The 27,735-nt window shown below is 46.8% G+C and overlaps 2 protein-coding genes and 1 long non-coding RNA gene across 3 annotated transcripts in view; 1 reads left to right on the top strand and 2 right to left on the bottom strand.

Annotated features, from left to right (window-relative positions):
* stk10 (serine/threonine kinase 10) overlaps positions 1-23,845 on the bottom strand; it is a 33,988-nt gene extending 10,143 nt beyond the window's left edge. The window contains exons 1-9 of the mRNA XM_018751933.2: positions 23,647-23,845; positions 23,164-23,345; positions 14,453-14,617; positions 7,066-7,114; positions 6,291-6,440; positions 4,684-4,756; positions 3,298-3,492; positions 2,581-2,662; positions 117-251 (exon numbers count right to left, since the gene is read on the bottom strand). Coding sequence (XP_018607449.2) covers positions 117-251; positions 2,581-2,662; positions 3,298-3,492; positions 4,684-4,756; positions 6,291-6,440; positions 7,066-7,114; positions 14,453-14,617; positions 23,164-23,345; position 23,647 — 1,032 coding nt within the window. The 5' untranslated portion in view covers positions 23,648-23,845. The remainder of the gene's footprint in view (positions 1-116; positions 252-2,580; positions 2,663-3,297; positions 3,493-4,683; positions 4,757-6,290; positions 6,441-7,065; positions 7,115-14,452; positions 14,618-23,163; positions 23,346-23,646) is intronic.
* Positions 19,070-22,402, top strand: LOC108934317 (uncharacterized). Its single transcript, XR_001966122.2, has 3 exons — positions 19,070-19,574; positions 19,784-20,353; positions 21,999-22,402. It is a non-coding gene; the product is annotated as an uncharacterized LOC108934317 (long non-coding RNA).
* A 1,401-nt stretch (positions 23,846-25,246) lies between the features above and the next one.
* cytl1 (cytokine like 1) lies at positions 25,247-26,343 on the bottom strand. The gene is made up of 3 exons (XM_018751895.1): positions 25,788-26,343; positions 25,630-25,674; positions 25,247-25,461 (listed from the first exon to the last, which is right to left on the bottom strand). Exons 1-3 carry the CDS (start codon positions 26,004-26,006, stop codon positions 25,252-25,254), a joined length of 474 nt encoding a protein of 157 aa, XP_018607411.1. The 5' UTR covers positions 26,007-26,343; the 3' UTR covers positions 25,247-25,251.
* Between the last annotated feature and the right edge of the window lie 1,392 nt (positions 26,344-27,735).

Genomic DNA, 27,735 nt, shown 5'->3' with positions numbered 1-27,735 from the left:
ACATAGAGTTCATTGGAAGTTGCTTTGGAGAAAAGCATCTGCTAAGTAAATAAATGTAAGTGACTTAACACATATTACCATTTGTACAGCTGGACATTTAAAAGTCAGCTACTTACAGATGTGAGTTCCGGTGCCTCGTCCTCCTCGCCTTCCTCCCTATCATCCTCAATTTCCTCCATGACTTCGGCCTTCGCCTCGGCGACCAGCTCGCGCAGCGGCCTGTTGGTGTTTATCGCCGAGACAAACGGGTGCTGGGGGTGGAAAGGGGGACAAGTTAGGGACAACGCGGACCAAGAAGCAGGGAAGCGGAGAGGGACTCCCGAGGTGACAAACCGACACTTGGTTCCAAACCCGAGGTGCCTGACGCCCCCCCCCAGCACCCCTCGGCAAAATAGAAAGGAGCTCGCCTGCAAGAGCGCTTCACGCGCATCTCCCCGAGGAATAAGTGCGAAGGAGGAGTTAAATTTGTGACGAGATAATACCGGGCCCTTGAATCATTCAGGAGATTCGCACTGTCGATAATTTAATAGTCTCAGCTGGCAGAGGTAACGCTTGTCGAGGAGAATCGAGCGAAAAGCAAACCGCTCGGGCGCATCGACGTGGACAATATCAGCAAGACCTTGTGACTTCAATAATGATGAAACACACTTAGATGAATGAGCTGGAGGGGAAATTGAAGAACCCCTATGTTAACGTGATAGCTTTAATATTTTTAATTGTTTTGTTTACCGTACGTGGGTCATCAAGGCTGTTTTTTTTTCCCCCATGGGGGGCGGTCGATTCTACTTAATTCATTTTTCACAAACTTTCTCATGACAGGTCATGCTAAAGACACAAGGCTAACTGACTAAGGTGGGCTATTTCTCGTACCTCGCACCACGGTGCCATCCAACGTGAAATTTTTATTTAGCTGTCGGTCGGTGTAGCGTACAGCACCTTCTTCCAGCTTCATAAGGCTCCCCTCCCCATCAACTCTACATTTATTCATTTAGCAGATGCTTTTCTCCAAAGCGACTTACAACGTTAATTTACCGACAATTTTTTATACAGCGGGGTAATTTTACTGGAGAAATTTTCAGGTAAGTACCTTGCCCAAGGGTACTACAGCCAGAGGTGAGACTCAAACCTGCAACCTTTGGGTCCAAGGGCAGCAGCTCTAACCACTACACTACCCAGCCGCCCCTAGTGCGACCAGACTCAGAATGGGACCATTTCACACCCCTGGACTCCTCCCCAGGCCTTTCGAACAGTGAAGGTTGGCACGGTTTCCAAACATGTTGGCCACGCGTTGGCGGCGAGCGCTGGGTCAACGCTGCGGCTGCTGCGCGACAGCTGCGGTCAGGCGACCTCGTTGCATCCCGGGAGCGGCTTGTTCATGGTTGCTCAAAGCCGGAGAGCATGGAAAGGGATAAACGAAAACATATGCCGAGAGTTCGGAGCTTGGGTGCCGAGAAGCTCAAAGGGACGCCGACTGCAGCTATGCAGACATGCCCCAGTGGGGATGGACTGCATACAGAGAACCAAAAAAAGAACTGCCCTGGCAACCCATCTAGGGTGTACCCTGCCTCACACCCAGTGTTTCTGGGATAGGCTCCAGACGGCTGCGATCCCGCGCAGGACAGGACAACGCACGGATGGACGACCGGATGAAAAAGCAACGGTTCGAAAAGGATCGATAATTTCCATAATCCCGCTAGTTTTGGTCGATTTGTCCGAATGGGGAAAAAAGGGATCGTCGAAGACTGCCCGGAAAGTTCTTGTTGGACAACTGGCTTTTGTTTCACCAAGCGGGGAAACTCAGTCAAGAAGAAGACTTATGACGCTGTGAGATCCAACGCGAGGAACCAAGAACGAACGGCAGGCAACGCCAGAAAAATGGTAAATGCGCCGCCATCGACGCTGACGACGGCCTCGTTCGTTGCAAGCATGCCGTTCGCGCGCCATCATCGCCCCGCAGAACTCGTACTGCAACTTGGATGCCAAGGGGGTGACATCACCGTCAGAGATTCCTCCGCTCGAACCACTTTGCCACTAATGGCAGATCTGGAAGCGGTAAGAACTCTACAGGTCAAAATAAAACCGTCCTCAAACCCATGGAGTATAAGAAGGTCCAAAACGCACATTCGCTCAGCAGCGGCAACGTCAATTCCGAAGACGGACGGTGGATTCTTCGTCTTTAATTAAGATTCCTTCTTTAAGTTAATTGCGATGTTTCACATTTATCCAGCCTGTCTATAGTGGCAGAATTGTTGTCTTTCTCTAAATGCAGTAAATAAAGGAGGAAATGAATGAGGACATGTATCACCACCATACAGAAACCACTTGTCCCATGTGGGGGGGACGCGGCGAACCGGAGCCCAACCCGGTAACACAGGGCGGAAGGCTGGAGGGGGAGGGGACACACCCAGGACGGGACGACAGTCCGTCGCAAGGCACCCCAAGCGGGACTCGAACCCCAGACCCACCGGAGAGCAGGACCCGATCACACCCGCTGCGCCGCTGCGCCACCGCACCCCGCTCACCTCCGCGCCACCTCCCGAATACAGGAATGACCGACGACAGCGCGACACACCAACTCACTTCAAGAAGTTGAGCTGCGCTTGGCCGAGTCTCAGGATTCTTATCCAAAGCCTTCTTCAGGAAATCCTTAAATTCTTGCGACCTTAAACACACAATTGCAGCACATTAATCAAAGGCCAAAAGGCAATGCTTGCCAAGTTTAGTTAATGGTACATTATATTAAGAACAAATTGAGGAACCTTGAATCTTTTTACATAGCAACTTTTTTTTTTTTTTTTTTTAAATATAGTAAATATAGCATTTTTTTTTTTCCCATAGGACTTTTTTGAGCAGTACAATTTGTTTTGATTCACTCGCCTGCCTAGCACATCCCAGGACGTTTTTTGTCCGCCTTCCTTATGTTTCTCTGCTTGTTTTGGTTCCGCAGACAGAGTTGTTTTCATCCCCCCTGCATTTCTACAGATTTTGCGGTTGTGATTTTTCTGTAATCGCTTCTGCAACTTTACTCCTCCTAAATAAAGTCTCCACCTTTAACTTCTACAGGTTTTACTCCCCATCCTTACATTTTTATACTTGTTCTGCTTTCTTCAGTCTCAAGTCCCCATGGCTCTGTTGCTTCTCCAACCTTACACTTTGATCGTTGTTCTTGTTCACTAATCGTACATTTATACCATTAGTTTGGTTCCCTAACTTTGTTTCCAAGGTTGCTTTGCCCTCAAACCATACACTCCCATGCGTGTTTTGATACGAGCCATCGCCATGTTCCCCAGCCCTCACCATTTGCCTGGTTGCTCCAGTGTGGGCGGCTCAGACTTGGCGATCTTCAGGAGGACCCTCATAGGGTTGAGCTCGTGGTGAGGCGGCTCGATCTGAGCCAACTCGATCAGCGTGATGCCCAGCGACCAGATGTCCGCCTTGTAGTCGTACGGGGCGTCCTTCATGGTCTCACACATCACCACCTCTGGAGCCATCCTGCGTGTGCGCACACACACACACACACACACACACACACACACACACACACACACACACACACACACACACAGAGTAAGCTGGGACATAAACTGAGCAAGGTCCCTATACATTAATCAAGTGCCAAACCAAGTACTGAGAAATCACACACTATGCATGACCCTTTTCTCCAATACGACTTACAATCCATCCATCCATCGTAAACAACCTCTTGTCCCAAGCAGGGTCGCGGCGAGCCGGAGCCCGACCCGGCAACGCAGGGTGCAAGACCAAAGGGGTGGGGGACACAACCAAGAAGAGGCGCCAGTCCGTCGCAAGGCACCCCGAGCAGTGCTTGAACCTCGGACCCTCCGTACAGCAGGCACCAGCTGAACCCGCCGCGCCACCATGCCCCCCTTGCGCCTTAGAACGTTAAGGCATTTACAATTATTTACCCATTTATACAGCTGGATAATTTTACTGGAGCACTTCAAGGTAAGTACCTTGCTCAAGGGTACTACAGCAGGAAGCGGGAATCAAACCTACGACCTTTGGGTCCATCAACACTAGACCACTAGGCTCTAACCACTAGACTAGCAGCTGCATAAAGGCACGGGATCAGCACAACTCACCTAGAGCGCTGAAAACGCCTGGTGACAGTTTACAATTCTTACGTGGGGTGTGTCGCTGGAAAGAGTACAGCCGAAACCCTTCGATCTTATCGGTTAATAAGAGGTAACATATTTCTTGTCAACTAATGGTAGAAACATGGTCATACACACAGAAAAGAACATACACTATGCAAATAAACTGTTGATACGATCCCTGTTCGGCACATGAGACGTGGGGAACATTTCAAGTGAGGAGCGTTTCTCTGCCCAATGATTAACTTGCACCGAGGTCACCCGCTTACGCGGGTCGGGGCACAAGGTCGAACATCGCACCCGTGCAACGCGCTACCCTCAGGTAGCTCAAACGGTTCAACGGCACTGTTTGCGCACACAAAAGATTCACAGGGCACTTAGAGCAACATAAACATAAATCTACTTGCCACATGATAAAAGGAAATTTAATGAGTCACGAAGAAGAAATATGACAGGTGAGATACAATGAATGAACTGGGACTTGGAGGAAAGGTGAAATAAAATTAAAGACGCCAGGTTTATTCTCTTACGGTACGGCTGAACTGTATCTCCACATAATTTCACTCACCAGTATGGAGTGCCTATAAAGGAGTCTCTTCTTTGGAGGGTTTTGGTATTTTTTGCCGACACCCCAAAATCCGCTAGGAGGAGAAAAACGAAACATCTCAACGATCATCTTTGTTATCGGCTCACTGTTGCGCATATTACCGTATGACAGCACAATTTACTAGCATTTGCACAACAGTCGTGGCATCGGTGGCGAGTGACGCGAAGGTAACGTGAAAGCCTTTTCCTCACGACGTCCAACTAGTATTATATGGTCCGCTCATGAATTTCTCATCTCCTCCACCTGTTGCACATATGGAGGATCTGATGCCTTCAGACGCAGTACGGCGAAGGTGAAAATAGATCCGGAGGACACAGATGGAACGGCTTTGCGCGATGAAGCCGACAACGCCCGCGGGTAAGTGACTTCCTCGTTCAGGTGGACCCCTCGGGCGTGCAGCCAGCTGGCAAGATGCCACTTCTGGTACGACACGTTGCCATTCTTCAAATCGCTTCCCTCTGCGGAAGGCGCCGCGGCACTCCTTCGAGCTCATCTGACCGCGGCCACCGAGTACACCACCTTCGGAGCGTTGCCCTGGAGCAGCACCGCACAGCTCCTCGCACTCTCCCTGGGCTCCTGACAGGCCTGACATTTCAAGATTAAGACACTATGTGGAGTGCGGTGATTTAGCACGGATCACTTTTTTTTTTTTTATCCTCTTCTTCAAAAAAAAGGCCATAAACTCGGGTTTATCGGAGAGGCCGAGGAATGCGCTCGCAACGGAATGGGCCATCTAATTAAATCAGACGCCATAAAACATTGCGAAGAAAAGGGAGTGTCGCAGGGCAACGCTAAGAGTTCCCACACGCCTTATTTGAAATTGTTTCAAGATGACTTGGGAGACGAGTGTTTGTGTCAGCGTGCACATGGCTGCATCTTTACTCCTGCATCTAACTGTGTCCGCACACTTACATTTATTCATCCGTCGGATGCTTTTCTCCAAAGCGACGTACATCTCAGAAAAAATACAATGTGTTCATTACGCTAAGAGAAAGAATCACACGCCTGCAACAGTCTTGAGTACAGCTCATTTGTTTCTTTCCACTTTATGCACCGACATTCAGCGCACGAGTAGGCGCATGAAACTCATTACTCAAACTAACACTCTGCTGGTGTTGGTTGTTCCCTTGAAATGTCTCCTTGAAAAAGGGACTTTTAATCTTGGTGGGATTTTCCCGGATATAGAATTTTGTAGGATTTTACATATTTTTCTTATTGGCTTTCTCCAAAGTCACTTCAAAAGCAAGGTTTAGACACTAAGCTACTTACATTTTACCCATTTATACCGCTGCCTTTTTTTTTTTTCTTTTACTAGATCAGTTCAAAATAAGTACCCTTACTACGGGTACTACACCACGAGGTGGGATTCAAACCAAAGTAGTTCAAGTACAAGGCCAAGGCCCAACCCCTACGCTACTTGCTACACCTCTTGTTCTCACACTGTGATAATATAACACTGAAATATAAGTAAAAGACAATGTAGCAAGCAGAGCGGTCCAGAGGTTTGAGAGCTGCTTCACGCTCAGAATGAGGAACGACACAGGAGGGACTTTGACACGGACACCCACCGAGCTTAATGTCCCCATCCAGGGTGAGCAGGATGTTTCCCGCCTTCAGGTCTCGGTGGATGATCTTCTTGCTGTGCAAGTAGACGAGTGCTTCCAGCGTCTGCCGGCAGATCACCTGGATTTGCGGCTCCAGCAGGGCTCGGTCCAGCTCTGCGGGAACACATGCAAGTGTCAAACGTCCAGGTGTCAACGGGAGGGGAGTGTCAAAGAGCAGGCCATGCTGACAGCAAAAACTCTCCTCTTAGAAACTTCTAGTTCGCAATGCCTTAATACTCCAAAAAGCATTCATCCTGGAGAGAACCATAAACCGCCACGATTCTCTCGAATAAGCTCCAGCTTTAATTGAACGAGAACTGTGAAATGCAGAAAATCCACAAGTCCCATTCGATATTCTTTACTTTCATTTAGCTGACATCTTTGTCCGAGGCACCTTACGACGACAGCTCAGCACAACAGAAAGGCGCCCTCAACGAAGCAAGATGCGAAGGGTTCGAGAAGGTGAAAGAGAAACTGCAGAGACCTGCTGATCGACGCTGATCCGTCCGTGATAAAGGGCCGTACCTGGCAGCGATGAGCACGCTCAAAGATGCCATTCATATTATGTCATTCACAATTCTATTCTGCTTCCCTCGAAACCCGCATGTGAAAATATTGCCGGGCCGATAACAGTCCGGTTACCAGGTATGGGACCGTGGTGAGATACGAGGAGAATGAAGCACTCTGACAGAGACCGATTCTGTACTTCCTCAACTTAACGACAACGGAGTCTTCTTACCCAGCATGATGGCATCTACCGCTCCTCCGGGACAGAACTCTATCATGATCTGCAGAGAGCAAGAGCAAGGTCAAGGTCAAGCAGATGGGAAACAGGAAGCGCGCACCAGCAACAACCTCAGCGCACAAGCTTCCACTGACATTATTACAGTTCAAACCGGTCTAGTGCAACAGGGTTTAACACACTTGCATGCGTCACATGTCATACAGAGCAAAATAAACCTGATTTTTAGGTTATTCCACAGCACACATCCAGTAAATGACACCCGAAGTCATTATCCAGGTATAACAAAATAGTTTCAATTGTGTCGCCCTGCTATTTGACTGCAGGTGCAGTATGAATACAGGTTATTTTCACTATGCTTTTGGAAACTGCATGGTATTAGGTAGGGTAAGCACCGCTGAGTCAAATCCAAGTCCTGAAATCTGTTTTGTATAGTTTTGGAATGGAAAGTATTAAACTACCTTCCAAAAAGAAAATCTTTTTGCCACAAACCAAATGAAAGGGCCTACAGGGACCGTACTTTAAATAACCCGTCCGGTCTGTGAAAGTCCTCCAAAGGGCAGTACCTGACCCATCTCGGACCGACGCCGGTCCAGCAGAGAGCCGAGTACACACGCTTACTTGTGCTCCGTGCGAAAAGGCTCAAGGCGACCAAATGCCAGAGTGTACGCTTTGGAACCCGAAGAGCGGCACGGGGGCTCTCACGGAAACGCATTCTTGTGTGAAAAAGAGCACTCGAAATGTCAGCGGCCGACTTCGGTTACTACGGAGAGCCTCGGCAAAAACAAAACAGTTCTCGCCCCGTCGTCGCTTGTCGCTGCGAAACGACTTGTGTAGCCGAACGAAAACAAGTGACGCAACAGAGCCTCTGATCTTTGCGAAAGAAATGTCATAACTCAGCAGTATTATACTTTCCAAAAGTACAGAAACAAGACCGCAAAGCACAAAAACAAAAAAATCTCAATTTTGCGACAGACAAAGCCATACGCTTTGGCTTTTATTTCCTCTTTGGTTTCCCTCGTCCTCGAACACGAGCAACCACAACACCTGGAAAGTCAGCGTCAGCTTAAGACCTGTCACCACGCACAAATTAAGTCTGGGGGGCAGCGAGACATAATCCTTTTAAATAAATAAATTAAATAAATAACAATGCCGCCTTCTGGAGATAGGAAATATCAGTGCACTGGAGAAGTGCTTCTCTGCAAGTTACGTGAAATGTAGACTGGGTCCGAAGAGGCCCGACTTGCCATCGATAACGAACGGCTGCATACCTGCTTTATGATGTCGAACTCGGATAATCCTGTGACAAGCGGGCAAATGCGGCACAACGTACAGTTTTCCGACAACGACGATCCACTCGAACCCGAAGCACGTTGCTCCGCCGTCGCTACCGTCAGCCGTTTCAGGACTGCGGCTCATTGGCGTTTGCCGAGGCCCAGACACAGGACACAAATCTCAGAAGGGTTCATTAGGAGCACACAGGTAGCTGGGACTGTCTTACGGCGCTCTACTGAGCACCGGGTACGAGCTCCAGTGCTGCACTCGCCCGCTTCCAATGACACACACTCATGGGCTCATTTTCATTATCGTGGAAAAACTATTACTATTTCAATTAAAAATAATTACTTTTTTTTTGTGCGAAACCAGAGCAAGTGACTTTCTCAAGGGTAAAACAAAAGGAATTCATATTGAGGGGGGGAAACTACTGTGATTTATTGTGAATATTAATGGTCGAGTGTTGAACAGCAGGTCATGAATAGGGATAAACTTTTTTTTTTTTTTTTAGTGTACTAGTCAAAAGTGAGACCACAGCTGGGCAACATTTGTACGTGATGAACTGGGTGGAAGTTTGAAAGCAAAGCAGCCTCACAAGTGTCCTACGTGACGGGGAATCGCTGCAGAAGAGCTGGGAAGACGTGGCAGCTCATGTCCTCATCAAACTTGTTAAAACAAATAACTCACGAGCAAAAAATTAAGTTCCCACAACTGGACTTACATTTATTCATTTAGCTGACGCTTTTCTCCGAAGCGACTTACAATGTTAAGGTCACAATTATTACATGCTTACAATCATTGACCCATTTACACAGTTGGGTAGTTTTACTGGAGCAGCGTAGGGGGCAAGTAGCTTGCTCAAGGGTACTACAGCCGGAGGTGGGGATGAAACCTACAACCTTTGGGTCTAAAGGCAGTCGCTCTAACCACTACGCTACCAGCTGCCCCACCGAATGCTCAGTTAAAACATACAAACCAAAATGTAAAAAGTTGTTCAGACACCGACTACCACAAAGTACTCTTAGTTTAGTCATGAAGAGCTTACAAGTCAGAAAGAGCAATGACTCATGCCTGTATAAATATATAGACACATTTTTTTTTGGTTTTCAGAAATTCCTGAAATACTCCCGGTCTCAGTCATCGCTGGACCGAAATGACAAAAGCCGGTTTGTCAGGTCCGTCTACGTGCTCAGGTGCAGTCGTGGAAGACACGCGTGCAGGTAACATTTCTACATTGTTTATTTCTCAGTCAACGATCGCGGAAGAATGTCGGCCGTTCCGACGAGCACGGGAGGGTTATACTGGACAAAGAGGCTGGTAAAATGGGTGGCGATTTATCTCCTGCAAATATGGCTCATTTGTCAATCAATCCTGAGGAGAGACTACAAAATAACCCATTAAACTTCTATAAACCAATTCCACTTTTGCATTATAGTTACAAAAAATCCATTCTTTCCGCCTTAAAACTAACGTTATTCACCATGCTGACAATTATCGTCTTTAACGATGCAAATTAACGTTAACCATTCTGCAGACCTGTCAACAAAACAAAGCGGAACTACAATAATTAAAAGCCCGAGCAAAAGGTGCATGCATCACTCAGAAGGCTTAAGCATTGGAAGCGATACTTATGCCTTCATTTGCATGCTATTTTATTAAAATCTTCAGAGTTCAACGATTGTTTCCTTGGTCTCGTCTTTAGCGCTCAACACGGCTAAAAACGTAAAGCATCTGTCGTGTCGCTTGCGTCTCATGGCCTCGTGCAAATCTGATGAAACCTCAAAGCTACCAACCTTAGAGCCACCAGAAATCAAGTTTTTTGCAGTTCCGATGATGGCGATTTGACGGAATGCAGACTGGGAAATGTTAAGACGATCCAGACTAAAACCAGCTAACAAGTTATCGTATTGTTGGAAAACGGTCGTTATGATCATTTCAAAAGCAAAATTACGGTTGCTCATACTCTCAAATACGCTTCAACCACCGGCCAACGGTGGACAGCCCAGATTCTCTTTACGAAAAATGTCAATCATAACCAAGGCACAAATCCAGCTTCGATAATGTTCTACCACATAAAACAAGAATACAAAGTCTGCAGAGGCCCGACATTTGTGGGATTTGAACATAGCGTGATCACCTCCCGAAGGCCTTTGTCCCACCTGGATGAACGCGTGTTAATAATTCACGTGGAAACAAATCATAAAGAACAAAACCTGCTTTTCAAAAGGATCTGCTTCTGCACACTAATGTATGGGAACAACAGCCAATGCACATGTGGCCCTTTCGATGTTAAAAGCAGAAATAAAATGTCAAAATCATGCATTGTTTTGCTCTTCAAAAGAGACAAAATATTACATAAAATACAAGAAAATTACAGAAAATTGTCTTCGGCACATTAGTTCTCGCTGGTACCAGCGCCAAGATCCCTTGACTGACCGGCCGACTGACAGAAAGATTCCAGAAGCTTTATTTCAATATTTATTACTTATCCATTTATCATTTCAACCACGCTGAACAACCGTTCCTCCTTCGAGGCTATCCGACTCTGCACCCGAAAGCAGCGCCGGACGAAATGCGCCGTTCTGCGTCCCAGGAACCATCACGACTGAAGCAAGCTGGGGAAAATGGAGTAAAATTGAAATAAACAGAGGATAAAGAGTATAAAATAAGACTCATCTAGAAATATAAGAGAGACAGCAATCCTCAGTCAAATACTGTCTTAAAGCCTAAAGCTGGGCGGTGGAATCATGTAATATGAGCAACATTAGCTGTATTTAACTATTAACTGGTTACATAAAGTTGTCATTCTGACAGGAAGCAACATCACAACGTATACTTTTCTCTTTTTTTTTAAAAAAAACAAAAGGCTTTGTTACTTTCCATCAGAAATGAATGCAATAATATGTATTAAAACACGGCGTTCTGGTTTCGTCTTCTATCTCCCTAAGCAAATAGGAGACTCACTAAGAAAACGTTACAATCGTCCATGGTTTTTACCTGGCAATTTAAAAAAAATCAGTTACTAAAGCATCGGTAAAAGTGTACTATGGGATATGAGCAGGAGTAAAATGAAGGATCTTCGCAGTACAGATGCAGTTGAGCAAAACCACACTCCATACTGTAACAAGCACAGTTTAGAGTGTAACGGTGGGCTACCGAGACACTCCATCGAGGATGAGAACACTTCAAAAGTTTTTCCATAACTGATTTTATGAGATACTGAGTTTTAAAGTGTGTGTGTGTGTGTGTGTGTGATTTTTTAAATAAAAATAAAAAAAAAAAAAAATTATGATCAAAATATATCCATCAACAAACTGCAATAATGGGGGGTGGAGAAACACACTACTAAATCATTCATATTCTTGAAAAGTCAGACAAAAAAAATATTAGAAATCTTTAAGTCAGTTCCAGCTGTAATGCTCTATTATTTAACGGTCTGACATCTGACAGCCCTCCCTCCGCACACCATAGAAACTGGAAAAAATCCGAAAGACGGCCTCCGATGGTTGCTGACCATCACCGCAGCAGACCGGCGGAAACAAGACAGGAGAGTGAAACGTGGTCGTTTTTGGCTTCCTCGCCACGGGTGGGTACCTCCTCACACTTCCCACTGGGTGTGCCGTGTAAACCGCCCCTGAATCCACTCATTCTGTCACTTTGTCCCTTTCATTCGTATTTGTTTTACACACACCCGCTACGCAGAATCTCCAGGTAACGGTTACGGCGGCACAAAACCGTCCAAATATAACACGAGGCCACCGTGCATCTTAAAATACCGCAAGCGGCAACAGCCCACGTTTCCATAGAGTCGAGTAACTTTGCAAACGGACACGGCCGCTCCGCACGAGCTGCATTTTACCCCAACGCAGCGAGGCCGTGTCCCCTGCCGCATAGGTCTTCCCAGCGAGGAACTTCACCTTTCACGCTCTGGAATTCCAGCCACCTCCGGCAGGGTCTGAACAAGCCCTGTGGTTTACAGTGATTAGAGAACAAAACTCTCAAGCACTTTACCATTTCAGGCAAGAACCAAATAGATTGTGACCTTAAGTGACCCGGCTTCACCCTACGACGCGGGGAGCGAATGACGTTAACGCGAACAGGCACGGAGGTTGGAGTGCAGCCCCGTGTCGAAGATTACTGAATTATCTACTCAAATAATTTACACATGCGCATCACTGAAAAACTGACTAATCTCATTTGCTGGGTCATACCCAAACTTGATGTAGACCAAGTCTGCCGTTTCCGCTTTTTACGGGCAGCTGGTGGTGTAAGGGGGCACGGTGGCGCGGTGGGTTTGACCAGGTCCTGCTATGTGGTGGGTCTGGGGTTCGAGTTCCTCCTGGGGTGCCTTGCGACGGACCGGTGTCCCGTTTTGGACCCGAATTTGTAGGCTTGAACCCCACCTCCAGCTGCAGTACCCTTGAGCAAGGCACTTACCCTAAATTGTCGAGCTGTATAAATGGGTAAATTGTAATCATAAGATGCTTTGGAGAAAAATCTCTGCTAAATGAAGTAATGTAAATGTAATCACCAAGCACCAGATTGGGGTTCAGCATTTATCGTACATAAAGTTCAGCTCAGGGAAGCTGTAGCAAACACACTTTTCAAGTAAATGTCTACATCAACATCATTGACCCCAGAAGTGCTGCAAAAGGTTATTCCTGATGATGATGACCTTTCCCGTAAGTCAATACCATCTTGTTTGAAAACGCATCCATTTTGTCGTATTCAAATTCCCGTTGAACTCTTCGGATGCGATTTAACTAAAGCCCTGCATATAAATTGCATAACAAAGTTTGAAAAATCGCCTAATGACATTAAAGGGTTAAAAAGACACGTGCATTGCAGCGTCACAGACGAAATTTGGTTCCACGGGGGTGGAGAGGCATTAGAAGCCCCCATTGTACCATGAAGCCCCCCCCAATGTTGAAGTAAAACCTACGCCGTGTGAACAAATGCGTATTCTGAGAATTACACGCTCCCCATTGTTGCACCGCTCAGTCATCTCGCTCGGTTGCTGGGGAGTAAAATATTCGACAGAGAAATTATTAACTGCCTGCAGGAACTGTAACTTGCAAATCTTTTTCAACCCGTCCCGCTGCAGCCGTTCATCTCGCACGGTACGCCTCGTCGGGCGAAAAATAAAGACGCCGTGATCTCGTTGCTTCGTTTTAATAGCGATCAAACGTTTGTGAACATTTATACGCGTGGACATCTGGGACATATAAGGCCCACTAAGCGTAAGGGCGTTGTGCAAGTGTGCTGACTATATATTATCTTGAGGGTGGGTCTGAAAGTGCACCATGCAGAGAGAGAAATATTACAGGGAAATCATGTTTCGGATTTTTTTTTTCCCCCACTATTTCAAACGTGGTAACGTCACGTGTAACCATGAGGAGGAAGAATATCTCAGCTTGATCTGTCAATAAGAAATAATAAGATTGCGGTTCAAAAAAAGTTTCCAAAAATGTGACCTGGATTACAAAAGAAAGAAAATTTTATCAGACTTAGTTTATTAGACATAAGTTTTATATACAACAGGTGACAGACTGAACTACGGCCTCATTACTCATGTTTTTGGCTCAGACCATGGTAAATAACATGCCGTATCTGATGAACGGAAAGTTCCTTGACACGTAACAGCTAAAATGATCACGTTTAGGTGCGAAGCAGCACGAGGCATTTCTGCACATCAAGCCACTCTCGCACTTCTTCTTGAGCGGCGACTGTTGAGTATTCGCCAACTACGATCAAACTTTTTTTTTTTCCCCCATTATTCAAATAAATGAGTTGGGCAGTACGTGGCGTCTGGCCTTCGGGCGTTAAATTTCATACTTTCGTGGAATGAACAAGCATCCTGACTTGGCACTGGAGCATTTGGTAGTTTGTGGGACCAGAAAACTGTCAAACCAAAGGTTGACAGAAGATCCCACTTTTGAGAGACGTGGAGGGGTCCAGCTGGAAGTCAAACGTGTACCGTGGAAATGAAACGCGTCACGTATGGGGCCGACCGTCCCCAGGGATCGGTCACAGACGCAACACGCTCAACACAGCCCGAGTGCCGCAGAGGTCAACGCTTAAGGACCGGGCTGCACCGATGGAAGCTCACCCAAAGCTTGTTGTCGAAGTAGAAGGCATCCAGCAGTTTGACAATATACCGATGGTCGCATGATGCCAAGATGTCTATCTCCACCATGTAGTCCTCCAGCTCTTCTTCACTCTTGGTCTCGATCACCTTTGCAGCAGCCAGCACGCCCGTCTCCTTGTTCTTGGCCTGAAAGACAAGTCCCGAACGGCAATGAAACCCTTTCTGTCACGGCGAAGGAATGCGTAAGCAACGAGGCCCGCGACGAGTGTGAGTGACAGCATGTTTCGGTTCACCACCAACACCAAGAAGGTGCATCCAAGATCTTCGCTCGAGCAACCTCAGCAATTCGTCGGCACATCAAAACGAAACACCGTGTCCGTACAAAAACCCCTAAAGGGAACATTTCCTCGTGTAATAACTCAAGCGCATTGTTGGTCATGAGGAGCGTCTTCAGCGGAACAATCGTTCCTTAGGGCGTGACCTCTTTGCATGGCAGTAGATGAGGGACCAGCATCTTTTCAGCTGTTCTGGGGAAAGAAAAGGGAAAGTAAGAGCTCACCACCCCCCCACCCACCACAAAATAAAACGAAAAGACGCCGGGGCAAAGCGAGACACGCCGCGAATGAGAACAGACTCAACACGCAGCATTTGTTGACAGGAAATACAGGACCCGGCGCAGCAAGACGTGCAGGAGGGCTACGGGAGGCCAGCTGCCTCTGGGTGAGGATACAACGCAATGCTGAGAGAGAAGAGAGGAGAAAAGAAAAAGAAAAGAAAAATCACACTCGGAAGGTGGGGCCCAGTTCGCGGTTAGCCGATGGCGTTCGGAAGGAACATAACATTGCGACATGTCCACCTCCCTATTGCTACTTCTGCTTTTTGTGAGAAGGGTGATCAAATTAACAACAACAACAAGAGGGTGTAACGGGAGAAAAATCTGATGAAACAGCCCAGCATCCTACCAAAAATAACCTGTATGCAGGTCTAACACAATGAGGACAATGACGGGTCACAGTGGGACAATAACCATCTTGACAATACGGCTTCGACATAAAACCAACCACCTTCTGGGGCCCTCAAAATGGAATTTTTCTTCATTTTTTTTTTTTTTTTTATTTAAAACAAAACAAAAAAAAAAACAAACAAAATCCAGCAAAACACACATCTAATTAAACATCTTGCTTAACTGCATTGGAGAAGGCGGAACAGGAAAGGAAACTCCACACCCAGTCAAGGCTGAGGAGGAACCCCAGCTGACACCGCACACATTTATAGCCTCGGATTTGCGAAAAACGCGAGTGGGTTAAAGAACCTAATCACACACTCCATTTCGGACTGGTTCGTGCGCACTTATGCGATTATTAGCAGGACCGGGAGAGCGTATCGGCGGTTGCAGCGATAAGACGCCACGCAGGACGTCCTTCGGCGAGAACAGCGGAGCGTCTACAGAGCGAGCAAGGCCAGTTTGTGCGAGGCTCTACATAAAACGACGGGCCTTGTGAGCGCGCGAGTGTGTGCGATAGAGATGATGGTATCATCTGGGCTGTGACCTCCACTCTTCACTCAGACTAAACAGCTTGGCGGGGTCCAAAATCGCAGCTCCCCCGTGGGAGCACTGCTGGATAAACAGCGCAATCGCTCAGGAAACCCCAACTCGAGGCTACGCTCGCGCTTTGACGCCGAATCACGCGGGACCTCGTTCGCCGTGCAGCGCCAAGGTCCATTAGCTAGACGACACACCCAGAGAATGGAATGGAAACCCCCCGCAGCTCGTACGCATGTCTCTCCATGTTCCCCTCTTTCTCATGCCCCGCTGGTGCTTGAGCGTGACCCTCGTTCCACCAGTGACAGCGGCCAGCGGGCCACGCCCCCGACGATCATAAGGCAACGTCCGACGCGGGGGGAAGCTGGCGTCTTCAGACTGTCGATCGGCATCGTACGGAACGGAGAGGAAACGAAAGCGAGACGCATCGCTGCACCCATGTGACACTTCCTGGATGACGTCAAAAGCTGATCCTTTAAAACGACCCCAAGAAGGAAGCAGCGCAATTATCTAATTTAATTACACAAACATAAACGGCGTCTCCCGTTTCGACGCGCTCTCGGCAGCTCAACGTGGACTAGAAATACTCTAAACCAATAAAGACACAGTGCAACTACACAGCGGCGTGCGACAAATAAGTAAATGTGCTCAACCGTTATGTATATTAATTCATTCAGCTGATTTTCTCCAAAGAGACTTAGAATTATTTACCCCTTATACAGCTGGGTAACTTTTTTACTGGAGCAATTTAGGCTAAGTACCTTGCTCAAGGCTACTACACGTGGACGTGGGATTCAAACCTACAACCTCTGGGTCCAAAGGCACAGCTCTAAACGCTGCACTACCGGCTGTTCCATTAGCTAGACGACACACCCAGAGAATGGAATGGAAACCCCCCGCAGCTCGTACGCATGTCTCTCAATGTCGTTTCTCCGGAGACCATGGTGCAACACAGAACACGGCACAAGACGGTAAATTACAGTAAATTAAAAAAATACTCAGCTGTATAAATGGGTAAATAATTGCAAGTCTCTTTGGAGAAAAGCATCTGCTAAATAAGTAAATGTGCTCAACCGTTATGTATATTAATTCATTCAGCTGATTTTCTCCAAAGAGACAAGGCCCGTCGTTTTATGTAGAGCCTCGCACAAACTGGCCTTGCTCGCTCTGTAGACGCTCCGCTGTTCTCGCCGAAGGACGCATCAGCTGACAGCAGAGAGGACCTACTTCCTGTTAGAGTTCGTAAGATTATCAGGAACAGCCGGTAGTGCAGCGTTTAGAGCTGTGCCTTTGGACCCAGAGGTTGTAGGTTTGAATCCCACGTCCACGTGTAGTAGCCTTGAGCAAGGTACTTAGCCTAAATTGCTCCAGTAAAAAAGTTACCCAGCTGTATAAGGGGTAAATAATTCTAAGTCTCTTTGGAGAAAATCAGCTGAATGAATTAATATACATAACGGTTGAGCACATTTACTTATTTAGCAGATGCTTTTCTCCAAAGAGACTTGCAATTATTTACCCATTTATACAGCTGAGTATTTTTTTAATTTACTGTAATTTACCGTCTTGTGCCGTGTTCTGTGTTGCACCATGGTCTCCGGAGAAACGACATTTCGTTCCGCTGTACACAAGCTGTATAGAGGAATGACAATAAAAACAACTTGAACTTTTTACTAAGCTTACTCAGGGTGCGTACCTTGCTCAAGGGTACTGCGGCATGAGGTGGGATTCGAACCCGTGACCTCCGAGCGGAAGGCAGCGGTTAAAGCTAAGCTGCCACCACCAGTATAACATCCGCTCACAGCACAGTACTTCATCACCTGGCAACAGATATGAGGCGATGTCAACTTGGACACGGTACCGTGCAAAAGTCTTAGGCACTTCGTCGATGTCTACGTTTCACAACAATACTTGTTTTAGACGGTTATTTAATGTCTTCTGCATTAGTGTCAGTGGGAAAGAGTATATTTTACATTTCCAAGCATTACTTTTGCAAAGAGTTACAGTATTACAGTAAGGGTTTTGTATGTCATTAAAGAAAGAAAGTAACACACACACACACACACACACACACACACACACACACACACACTGCCTGAAACCGCTTATCCCAAGTGGGGTCACGGTGAACCGGAGCTTAGCTCGGCAACACAGGGCGCAAGGCTAGAGGGAGAAGGGAAACACCCAGGACAGGATGCCAGTCCATTGCAAGGCACCCAATGCAGGACTCGAACCCCAGACCCGCCAGAGAGCGGGACCCGGCCAAGCCCGACCGCGACCCCGCTCGGGACAAGCGGTTGTTGACGATGGATGGTTACTAAGCTTTATGGGAAGTTTATTCATTAAGAGCATTATTTTTGGAAGCTCCCCTCCCCCCAGTGCCTAAAACTTTGGCCCAGTACTGCATTTACCAGCAGGCACAACTTCCAGGGAATCATTTCCAGGGAAGAGGGGAACTGGGTAGGAAGCAAGGAAGTGATGAGTCAAAATCATCCTCATTTCCACAACAATCTACGTTGACATTATGTTGGAACTTCTCCCCAGTTTCGCAAACGTGAGCGAAGCTCATGTCGCCGAGGACGAGCCGTTATCCCCCCCCACGGATCAAAAGGTGCCAGACTTTGAGACAGAACTCGAAGAGGAAATGCCGCATTGACACAGCTATGAGGAAATGCTAAACTGGAAGCGTTCGTATAACCAGGGTACGAGAGCCGCTCCCCTCCCCCAAGGCTTGTTCTCGCTGAACTTTCACCGAGCGCTTCCGCTCGCAGCGACCCCGGTAGCCGACCACGCGGCGCGTCGGGTTCGCTTCGGGCGCGAGGAATGAGGCGGAACTTCTCGGGGGTCAAGTCGAAGACGAATGGAGGGAAGCGGAGGGTTTTGGGATCCGCAGTGCGGAGACGGGGTAAACGTCACGACGCGCGGAGGCGAACTCGTGACGAGGCCCACGCTCCTGTCCCGGCACGCTTCTGGAAGACTCCACAGCTTCAACTCTGCCACCCGTGGTCAACCCTCAGCCTGTTTCCAAAGTTCACTTAAACCTTACGCAACGGAACCCTCCAGAAGATAATCGTGGTACTTTCACCTCTTTTTTTTTTTTTTTTTTTCTCTTCACGCTCCTAGTCAAGCGGACCTACCGAGCAGCTACGCATTTAAAGCAGCCGGACGGCTCAGCTGTGAGACCTGCAGACGTCTCGATGCACAGAGGGAGCTCTCACCCCCAGCAGGGTCCCAGCGGAAAGCAGAAGCGGGGTGGGGGCCGGGGGGTTGACGAACAACGCGGACGTCTGCATCCTGTCCGCGCCCACCGCGCCAACTGGGTGGGGAGGAGGTCTTATCACGTGCCCGTGGGCGCGGCTGGGACCCGGCGATTACGGAGGCCCGCCCTCCTTCGCCGGAGCCGCCGAGGCCGACCGGAGGCCGCAAAATTCGCGCACGGAGCCGGCGGGGAGCGTTTCTCTCGACGCCAGAGCCTCGTGCATTATTAAAAGTCCAATTACACACAAAGGCACCGCGCTCGACAGATGGTACCGCAGGCCAGGGATGCAGGGATGAGAAGGCTCGGTTCCAAGGAGCGGCTCTATCGTAGTACCCGCGAGCAAGGTACTCGACCTGAATTCCTGCTGTTAAAAAGCTTTTTTTTTTTTTTTTAAAATGTTCACTAAACTCAAAATTACAGGCCAATACATGTAAACATGGCCATAACCGTGCAGTCAGAGCCTGGGCTGGAATCCTGTCCAATTTGCTATGTCAGGCTAACTTAATATCTCGGTTCTAGTGGACTACCTGACACCACTGAGCTATTCCCACAGGTACTTCAAATGCCAGCTGATGAATAATGGTGAAGCATCACGCCCACGAGGAGAAAACTAAGAAGGAAACATCGGGGTTATGGTAAAGTCACCGAAGTTAATCCCCTTGGGGTTCCTGTGGTTTTGGCTTCCTGCAGGAGCCTCTTTGAGTCTTCAAATTGAGCCACGGCAAACCGTCTAGAAAGAGCTAATGCTGGAATCCTCCCCACACTCCTCATGATTGACCATGGTATCATCATCACCATCATCATCATCAGGACAACATGATGCTCCAGGGTGCAGCCTTGTTTTTTTTTTTTAATCTCAGCTTCTCAGCAGACACATGAATCCAAACTGAACTGCACACCACTAGCTAAGCTTCACTGGACCAACAAGAACTGGGCCAGCCCAAGGACCTGAACAATGAACCTCTGACAACTAGAATACCTTCTGACCAAAAATCGGGGTGGAGGTATGAGGATCCTCTGAACAGACCTGCCCTGCCACCACCGAGGTGGAAATGCTTGCTTTGAGGGAGTAACCTTCTGGAGGACTGAGACAGAGAAACTTCAAATATCATCTCTCAAGAAGGTATCTACCCCAGCTTTGGTAATAACACACCGCTGTATAACTGGGTCGCTTATTGTAAGCAACTTTCAATGAAAGTGTCACCTAACAATCAATAATTAAGTGTGTTTAGAAGATCTAAGACCTCACTTTCATCACACCCTCACTAAGCCGACGGCTCCTCATGTACTACACCGAGCAGGGGGCCAGATCTTTGCTTCGCTGGTATAACAGCTACTTTGACGTTATTTTTAGGTCACCGCAATTGCTTTGTAGCCCTTCGCCGGAGCCTCTAATAGGCGTTTTACTGCGCAGCTGAAGGAAGCAAACCAAACCTGCTCTGTTCTCCCCATCACTCGCCACACTGCGAGATTTAAGAGCATTCCGACTTCCTCCCACTTACAGTCGCTCTGCAAGCCCTCAGAGCAACACTCATCCGCATAGCTCACTCCCACCCAAACCCATGACGCTGACGACAGCTACACGGCACCATCATGCTTCGCATTCTTCAGAGCGCAACACTGCACATGTCTGTAAATCTCCGCGCTGCACACCTTTGTCTCACTTTTAAAACCCAATATTATTTATTGGAAATGAGGTAATCGGTTTAACAAGATGCCATTGTGCGGCATTCTTTTCTTCAAAGCACTGTTGATGCCTTCGTCCAGAGGCAGGTCCAGTTCTACCCGTTTATCCTAATGAGCCATCTTCCCTAAGTACATTTACGGAAACAATTTGGGTCAAGCGCATGTTGCTCAAGGGTGGGGTACAGCAGCGTGGCCTTCCCCGGGGTCAGCAGGATACAAGTCGGCATCCGTGATGAAAATGCAAAAGACAACGACTGTTTTTTCCTTTTATCTACATGATTCTTAAGAAATTTCAGGCTTTGCTTCCTGCCTAGATCGCCACGTGTTTCTGCATACAGCTGAATTTCTAATGACCATAGTGATCACTGTCATCATTATATACTGGCAATTCCTTGCAACATACATACATACATATTCTGAACCGCTTGTCCCATACGGGGTCGCGGGGAACTGGAGCCTAACCCGGCAACTCAGGGCGGAAGGCCAGAGGGGGAGGGGACACACCCAGGACGGGACGCCAGTCCGCCGCAAGGCACCCCAAGCGGGACTCGAACCCCAGACCCACTGGAGAGCAGGACCCGGTCCAACCCACTGCACCCCTGCACCACCGTGCCCCCCTCCTTCCTTGCAACATATCTGCGTGAAAGGTGGTTTTCTGAAAAGAAATCATTTTAAAACTAGAATGTTCTCGTATGCTTAAAACATAAATCAACTAAACATTTAATGCATTTAATTGTAAAGGTGTTTTCAGGCTTGGGTGATTTACTTTAGAGGTGAAACAACCTTGGCTTGCAGCGAGGCTGCTCTCAGATAACATAACAGGCCTGCTGGTAGCGTAGCGGTCAGCGTGTCTGACTTTGGATCCAAAGGCTATTGGTTTGAATCTCACCTACTTTTATCATACGTTGAGATGTATGAATGGATAGATAATTGTATGTAGCTAAACACTAATTCACTTTGGAGAAACTTGTCAGCTAAATGAATAAAGGTAATAGAGGTATAAACATCTCTAACACTAGTTACCATATGGGCAGAAAATAAAAGTTACATCAAAGCACCTGAGAAATAACTGTGTCACACAGATGTTAAGGGCATCTTCAGATGAGCAACCCAAAAATCCCAACGAAGAGGCAGAGATGGTCTGACGAAGGAGCGACCTGCATCTCCGCCCTGAAAACAAGAGCCTTGGCAGGTTTGTGTTCACTCCTGCCAACGTTAATGAGGTTAACTGATGCGTACACCCATGAACCTGGGGATCCATCCACCACTCACCACCGGTCCCTTCATCTACATTCATCATCAATCCATCCACTTGTTCCCTCCATTCCCACCCAAAAGATGTTAACAGGTCTGAGTGACAATACATCCACTTATCCACCGGTCCTCCTACACACCAACCACACCATCCATGCATTCCCTCCCTCCATTTCCATTCGAAAGATGTCAACAGGTGCGAGTGACAATACAGCCCTCCCTCAGCCCTCCATCCCCCCCATCTCTCTTAAACTCAGTCAGTGCACTGGTCTAAAAACTCAAAATCAACGCATCGCTGCCTCAGCTCACCATCTTCTCCTGCCCAACTCACTTTAAACCCTAATAGATGGTGTGAAAAGCGGGGAAGCCAAGGGGGCGCGCGCGCCTTCACTCATTGGCAGCGAAGGGCCTCGAGGCTCGAGCCTGAAAAGTCTCCTGACGACACTTGATGATTGTAGTAGAGTGCGTGCAGGGCAGGGGGGGAGCTGGAAAACCCGAAAAGTGGTCAAAAGCGAGCGCAAGAAGAAAGACCTCAGGCTACCGGAGCGCGTTCGGCTCTTCCTTCGCTCGCGGCAGCCCAGCCCGCGTCTCTCCGCGCGCCCACCGGAAGCCTCACGCGCCTCCGCTGGCCGACGCCTTCCCTCCAGCTGACGGGCAGAGACCAGAACCGCTCCGCTCGCGAAAGTCACGACACGGGCACCGCGACAAAACGCCTGACGCAGACCGACACATCGTGCCACGGATGGAGACACACGACACACTGCAGCCGGCTGCAGCTCCAGCTCCAGCTCGCAAACCGCCGGCCGGGTCGAGAGCCCCCCGCGTCTCGGTCGGACTACCGCTCACATTTATTTATTAAAACATGCATATGATATGATAAATAAATAATAAATACACGATATTAATAAAAAATAACGATAATTACATATTTTTATCATTATTATAAATTTTTTATAATAATCAACAAGTCAAGTGTGTGTTTTGCGGTCCCACCTTGTAGACCTTGCCGAAGGCTCCGTCGCCGAGCTCGCCGACGATCTCCCACAGGTCGCAGGGGTTCAGGTCCCGCCGGACGTGCTCGTACTGCTTCGCCTTCTTCTTGTCCGAGGTGGGCAGCCGCAGGATCTTACTGAACTTGGCCAAAGCCATCGTGGCTCCGCACAGTAGCAGCAACACTAGTTAAATAATTAAATGTGCCAAACTGTAGCAAGTGCTCCAAATCCCAGCCGCCGGACGGGAGCGCAGTTCAGAATCCGCCGGTCGCAGGACAAGACAGACAGACACTCACTGCGCTGCCACTGTCAGTCACTAACTTAACTTACTTATCCCCTCAACACCTAATTTTATTTTACAGCTGGAAAAGTTATCAAAAACTAGCGAAAATAAGCTAAAACACGGTCACTTCACGCAGCCCATTTTGGCGTGAATGGCTTTTTTTTTTCCCCCCGAGTGGCACAGTTTATTATAATAACTTACTGTGTCAGAGTGCATACACCCTGTTATTAAAGTTCCTCGCTGCTTCTACCTGCAGACTTAATGTGGTGACTCCTCTTCAGCGCTCAGTGACAGGCCCCACCCTTCTCGCTTTGCAGTCTGGGAATTGTAGTTCACAGGAGTAATTTTCTGAATTCCCTTCTTGAGCAAAAAGGACTACATGTCCCAGGGTGAATGTAAAAAAAAAAAAAAAAAAAAGTTTTTTCTGCATTAAATGTGAGTGTGCCGCTTTTCTGGCTATTTTGAACTATGCATATAAAAGCTGGGAAAGCTGGGAAAAGAGTTCCTTTTCTGTGATTTGAAAGTATGCAAACTTTACAGCAAACATTACTCACAGTGCCTTTATTCCTTGGTTCGAAAAACACACATCTCCCAATCTATTTTATCAGTAAAATATATTAAGTATTAAATGCAATTGAACTTTAAAACGCCTTTGGATGTAATACACATTATATTATCGATATATATCTGTGTATTTCTGTTTAAAAAAAACTAATGGCTAAAAGTGTGTTCACAATTCATTTTGATCGACACGATTGTTGTTTCGTTGTCGTTCTCCAAATCTGCCCTCTTGTGGTCATGTCGGGTATAACAGGTCCCATCAAGTGCGGCGGCACCTCCGTGTTGCGAGAAGGACCCAGGATGTGGTAAATGACTCATCTGTTACCTCACTGGTTTCACATTCGCTCATGAGTCTGTCCTGCTGCAGATTTTTCATTGTAATCCAGCGCTTTCAAATGAGCCTTCCAACATTAGGACATAGTATTTCTTGCAATCACAGCCTCCCTGTAGGCTCAGGGTAAATGTAATGTAATTTTGTCAAAATATGGTTTTACCATTCAGGTCACATATATTCCATTAAATCCAGGAGAACACATTCTTTTATAAAAGAGAAGCATACATATTGTTCCATATGTGTCTTTTTTTTTAAAATGCTGTCTTCTGTAGTTACATATAACACAGATGTTTTATGACTGATACTTTTACTAAACCTACAAGTAAAATTGACAGACAGTATATAAGTCATGCTTGCATTAAGTTACACAGAAAAAGGTAAGAAAAATACAAACTTTGACTTATGTTCCCGCTGTTTCTTGGTGTTCCAATGCAGCACAATTGTTCACATTGAAGGTAAGATCCTAAAAGAAAGGGGAAGGAGTTGCACTAAAGATATAAAAAGAGATCACGGCTCAGAGATTTAATTCTTACGCAGAATGGTCATTGCACTTATGAAACAAGCTTGTCAGGGTAGCGAGGTAGAAGAAAGCGGCACGAGCTGCCGTTAAACCCCTCGTCTTTGTGGGATTTTGAAATGTGAACATGAGGCCCACTCAGATTTTATCACCAGTTGAATTCCTGCCTTTGCGAGAACGTTAGCAGGACTCCGCAACTATTGGCGGACGTCACGCCGGGAACCACTTTAGAAGTCCCGTCAGGTGCCGATGCAGAGGAATTTAACAATCCGCGCTACTCTTTTATAATGCGAGCATAAATCCGCTGCTGCTGAGGCTCATTAAAGCAGGAGTACTTTACTGGGCCGTGCCTCGTTGTTCTATGGAGCTCGCCACTTTACCGGCACCCTTTCCTTTACCCCGTGTCCCTCGTGCACTCTGGTACAATTGCCAGGCTGGGGATAATGAGGCCGTTTCTTACCCCATGACACTTGTGGACCATGATGAGATATAGCCGCCGTAAGATGGCACGCAACGCCCGCACCTTCCTGCTGCGCACGCAGATGTCGTCCAGGTTGTCCAGCATGCTCATGTACGTCCTCACGGTTTGCATAACGCAAGCATTCTGCGGGGTCATGTCAACACGATTGGGGCCAGCTTTTGACTGTGGCTAACAGCAGTCCGTTGATTATAAAACTAATAAAATCGCCGATGACCGACTAATGTAACGGAGAAGGATAATGAGACAATCGGTACAAATCTGCTGCGGGTTAATGTACGGCTGCATACTTACATGAACATCAATGTGCAGGTCTGGGAGGTGCGCAGTGCAGTGTTGCTAGGAGTCAAAGGGAGACACATGAGAGCCATTTGGAGAGGGTGGACCGATGACACCCGCTCAGGTCCGATCTGACAGCTGTGTCCCGCCACTCCGACCAAGAGAGCCCTTACCGTCTCGGGGGCTTCCCGCATCCCCGCAGCTTGCACCATGATCTCCTGCGCCATGTCCAGGACCTTGGTGTAGCATGTCTGCGGGTAGCACCGCGCCGCCACCAGCAGGCAGGAGAGCACAAGGAGCGCTCGCCGCAGCTCGGCCATTGCGGACGACACCCGGGCGAGACCGGGGGGGCCGCCTTTATACAGCGTCGCCCCCTTGCCGCACATGCACATCCCAAACTCGGTCCAAAGCTTGACTCAGTGGAAAGGAATCCACTCCACCTCCCCTTACCCTCATTTGTTTTTCATCTGATGAGCAAAACACGGACTAAAATTGCTCGGAATGAACGGAGCCGTTTGCCCCCCCAGGCGTGGAGTAACATGCCTGCATTTCAAAAGATGTTTACCATCTATTTCAGACTTGGAGATGCTGCCAGTGACTTATGAATATAAATGCCAGACTTGAAAGGAACTGATTAAAAGAGCTTTTATATGAGCGCACAGCCGTCACAGGTTGCGCGTGTCTGGGGACAACAACAACATAACAGCAGCAAGATCTGGGAGAAGCGAAACAGAGCTGTGCTAAACTGTCCAGGTTTACAATTTTCTTTTTCTTTTTTTTTTTAAATAAGAGCCAGCTTAACTGCTCTCTCCATTTAGCCATCTACCCATTTTGTGTACACAAAATCACTGCTATGCTGATTTTGATTATTAAAATATCTTCTTTTTTCCATCAAAATATATTAAACAAAATGTTTGCTACATTATATGCATTACTTACTACTTTTTGTTACCCCTAAACAAATGTGAAACTGTTCTTTAAACACCTTTTCAGTCACACTGACAAAACATTAAATATTAAGTAATTAAAGCAGTCTAAATAATAATAATAACAAGAAGAAGAAATTTTAATTATTTTATTCTGAATATTTTAATTAATTACTATGTAATTAATAAATATTAATTAAAATATTCCAAATTATTGATGGAAATCATAAGGACAATAACATTTAACACATGCCATTGTTTCAGTCTTTAGAGAACAATATAAGATCATGGGAGGGTTTTAAAAGGCCCTGTTTGAGGCACATCTTTTCAGTGCATGGTTGTGTATAGAACCCATTCACTAAGAAATATTGAACATTTAAAATAGCACAACTGTAATCAATTTAAAACAAGTGGAACTTACTAAGAGGAAGTCATTATCATTGCTGAGTAAATAGCTTACATGTTGCTAAGCATGTAGTTTGAAGGATCCAAAGTTATATTTATGGAAGCCAAGATGAAATTTAAATTAATATTTTTCATAAGCTATAAAGAAGATATTTCATACTTTATTACTTCTTTATTTTTTTACCCAGAAGTAATTATTAAAACACTCACATAAACACAAGAGGAGAGAAAGAAAAAAAAAAAAAACACATTTTTTAGACATTCCGTAGAACCTGTTCTCTGTCCCTTATTTACAAAGAATGTGCGTGAAGGTGGAGAGATGTTTGGCTTCAGACATCTTTGGCTTCTCTTTCTTCGGCAAGGAATGTTCTTCATCTTCACTGAATCCAGGGCTTAAACATCCAATAAATTGTCTGAAGAAGCAAGGAAGTTACTTCTTCCCCCCAATCATAATTTTGAGGGATGTTTGCACAAGGATAAACCCAGATACCTTCATTCTGTGAATATCAAAGAAATGTACAGTATATGTCTATAAAAATGTTAAAATCCGTGACAATGTCGGAAACCTTTCCATTTCTTTTTTAATCCCAGGAGCACAGAATCAAAACAGGTCTGTCAACATGAGAGATGCAGGAAGTTCTTGGTTCTGGAGCCCTTTGGTATAAAAGTGGGAAATGTGTGTATATATTCCTAAGAGAATAATTGAATGTCATTCTGGGGGGTGGCAACTGAGCAACAATTAAAAGTCAATATCCTCCATTCAAAACCATTTGCACTTATAAAAATAAGT

Source organism: Scleropages formosus, chromosome 4, assembly GCF_900964775.1.
Source record: "Scleropages formosus chromosome 4, fSclFor1.1, whole genome shotgun sequence".
Classification (NCBI taxonomy): Eukaryota; Metazoa; Chordata; class Actinopteri; order Osteoglossiformes; family Osteoglossidae; genus Scleropages; species Scleropages formosus.
This window is presented reverse-complemented; position numbering and strand designations above follow the sequence as displayed.

Bases quoted from the DNA above. Each gene is read 5' to 3' on its own strand.
- cytl1 (XM_018751895.1), bottom strand. From the start codon at position 26,006: ATGTGCATGTGCGGCAAGGGGGCGACGCTGTATAAAGGCGGCCCCCCC. The intron at 25,675-25,787 runs GTAAGGGCTCTC...TTTGACTCCTAG, and splicing joins TGCGGGAAGCCCCCGAGACG to CAACACTGCACTGCGCACCT. The intron at 25,462-25,629 runs GTAAGTATGCAG...ATGACCCCGCAG, and splicing joins ACCTGCACATTGATGTTCAT to AATGCTTGCGTTATGCAAAC.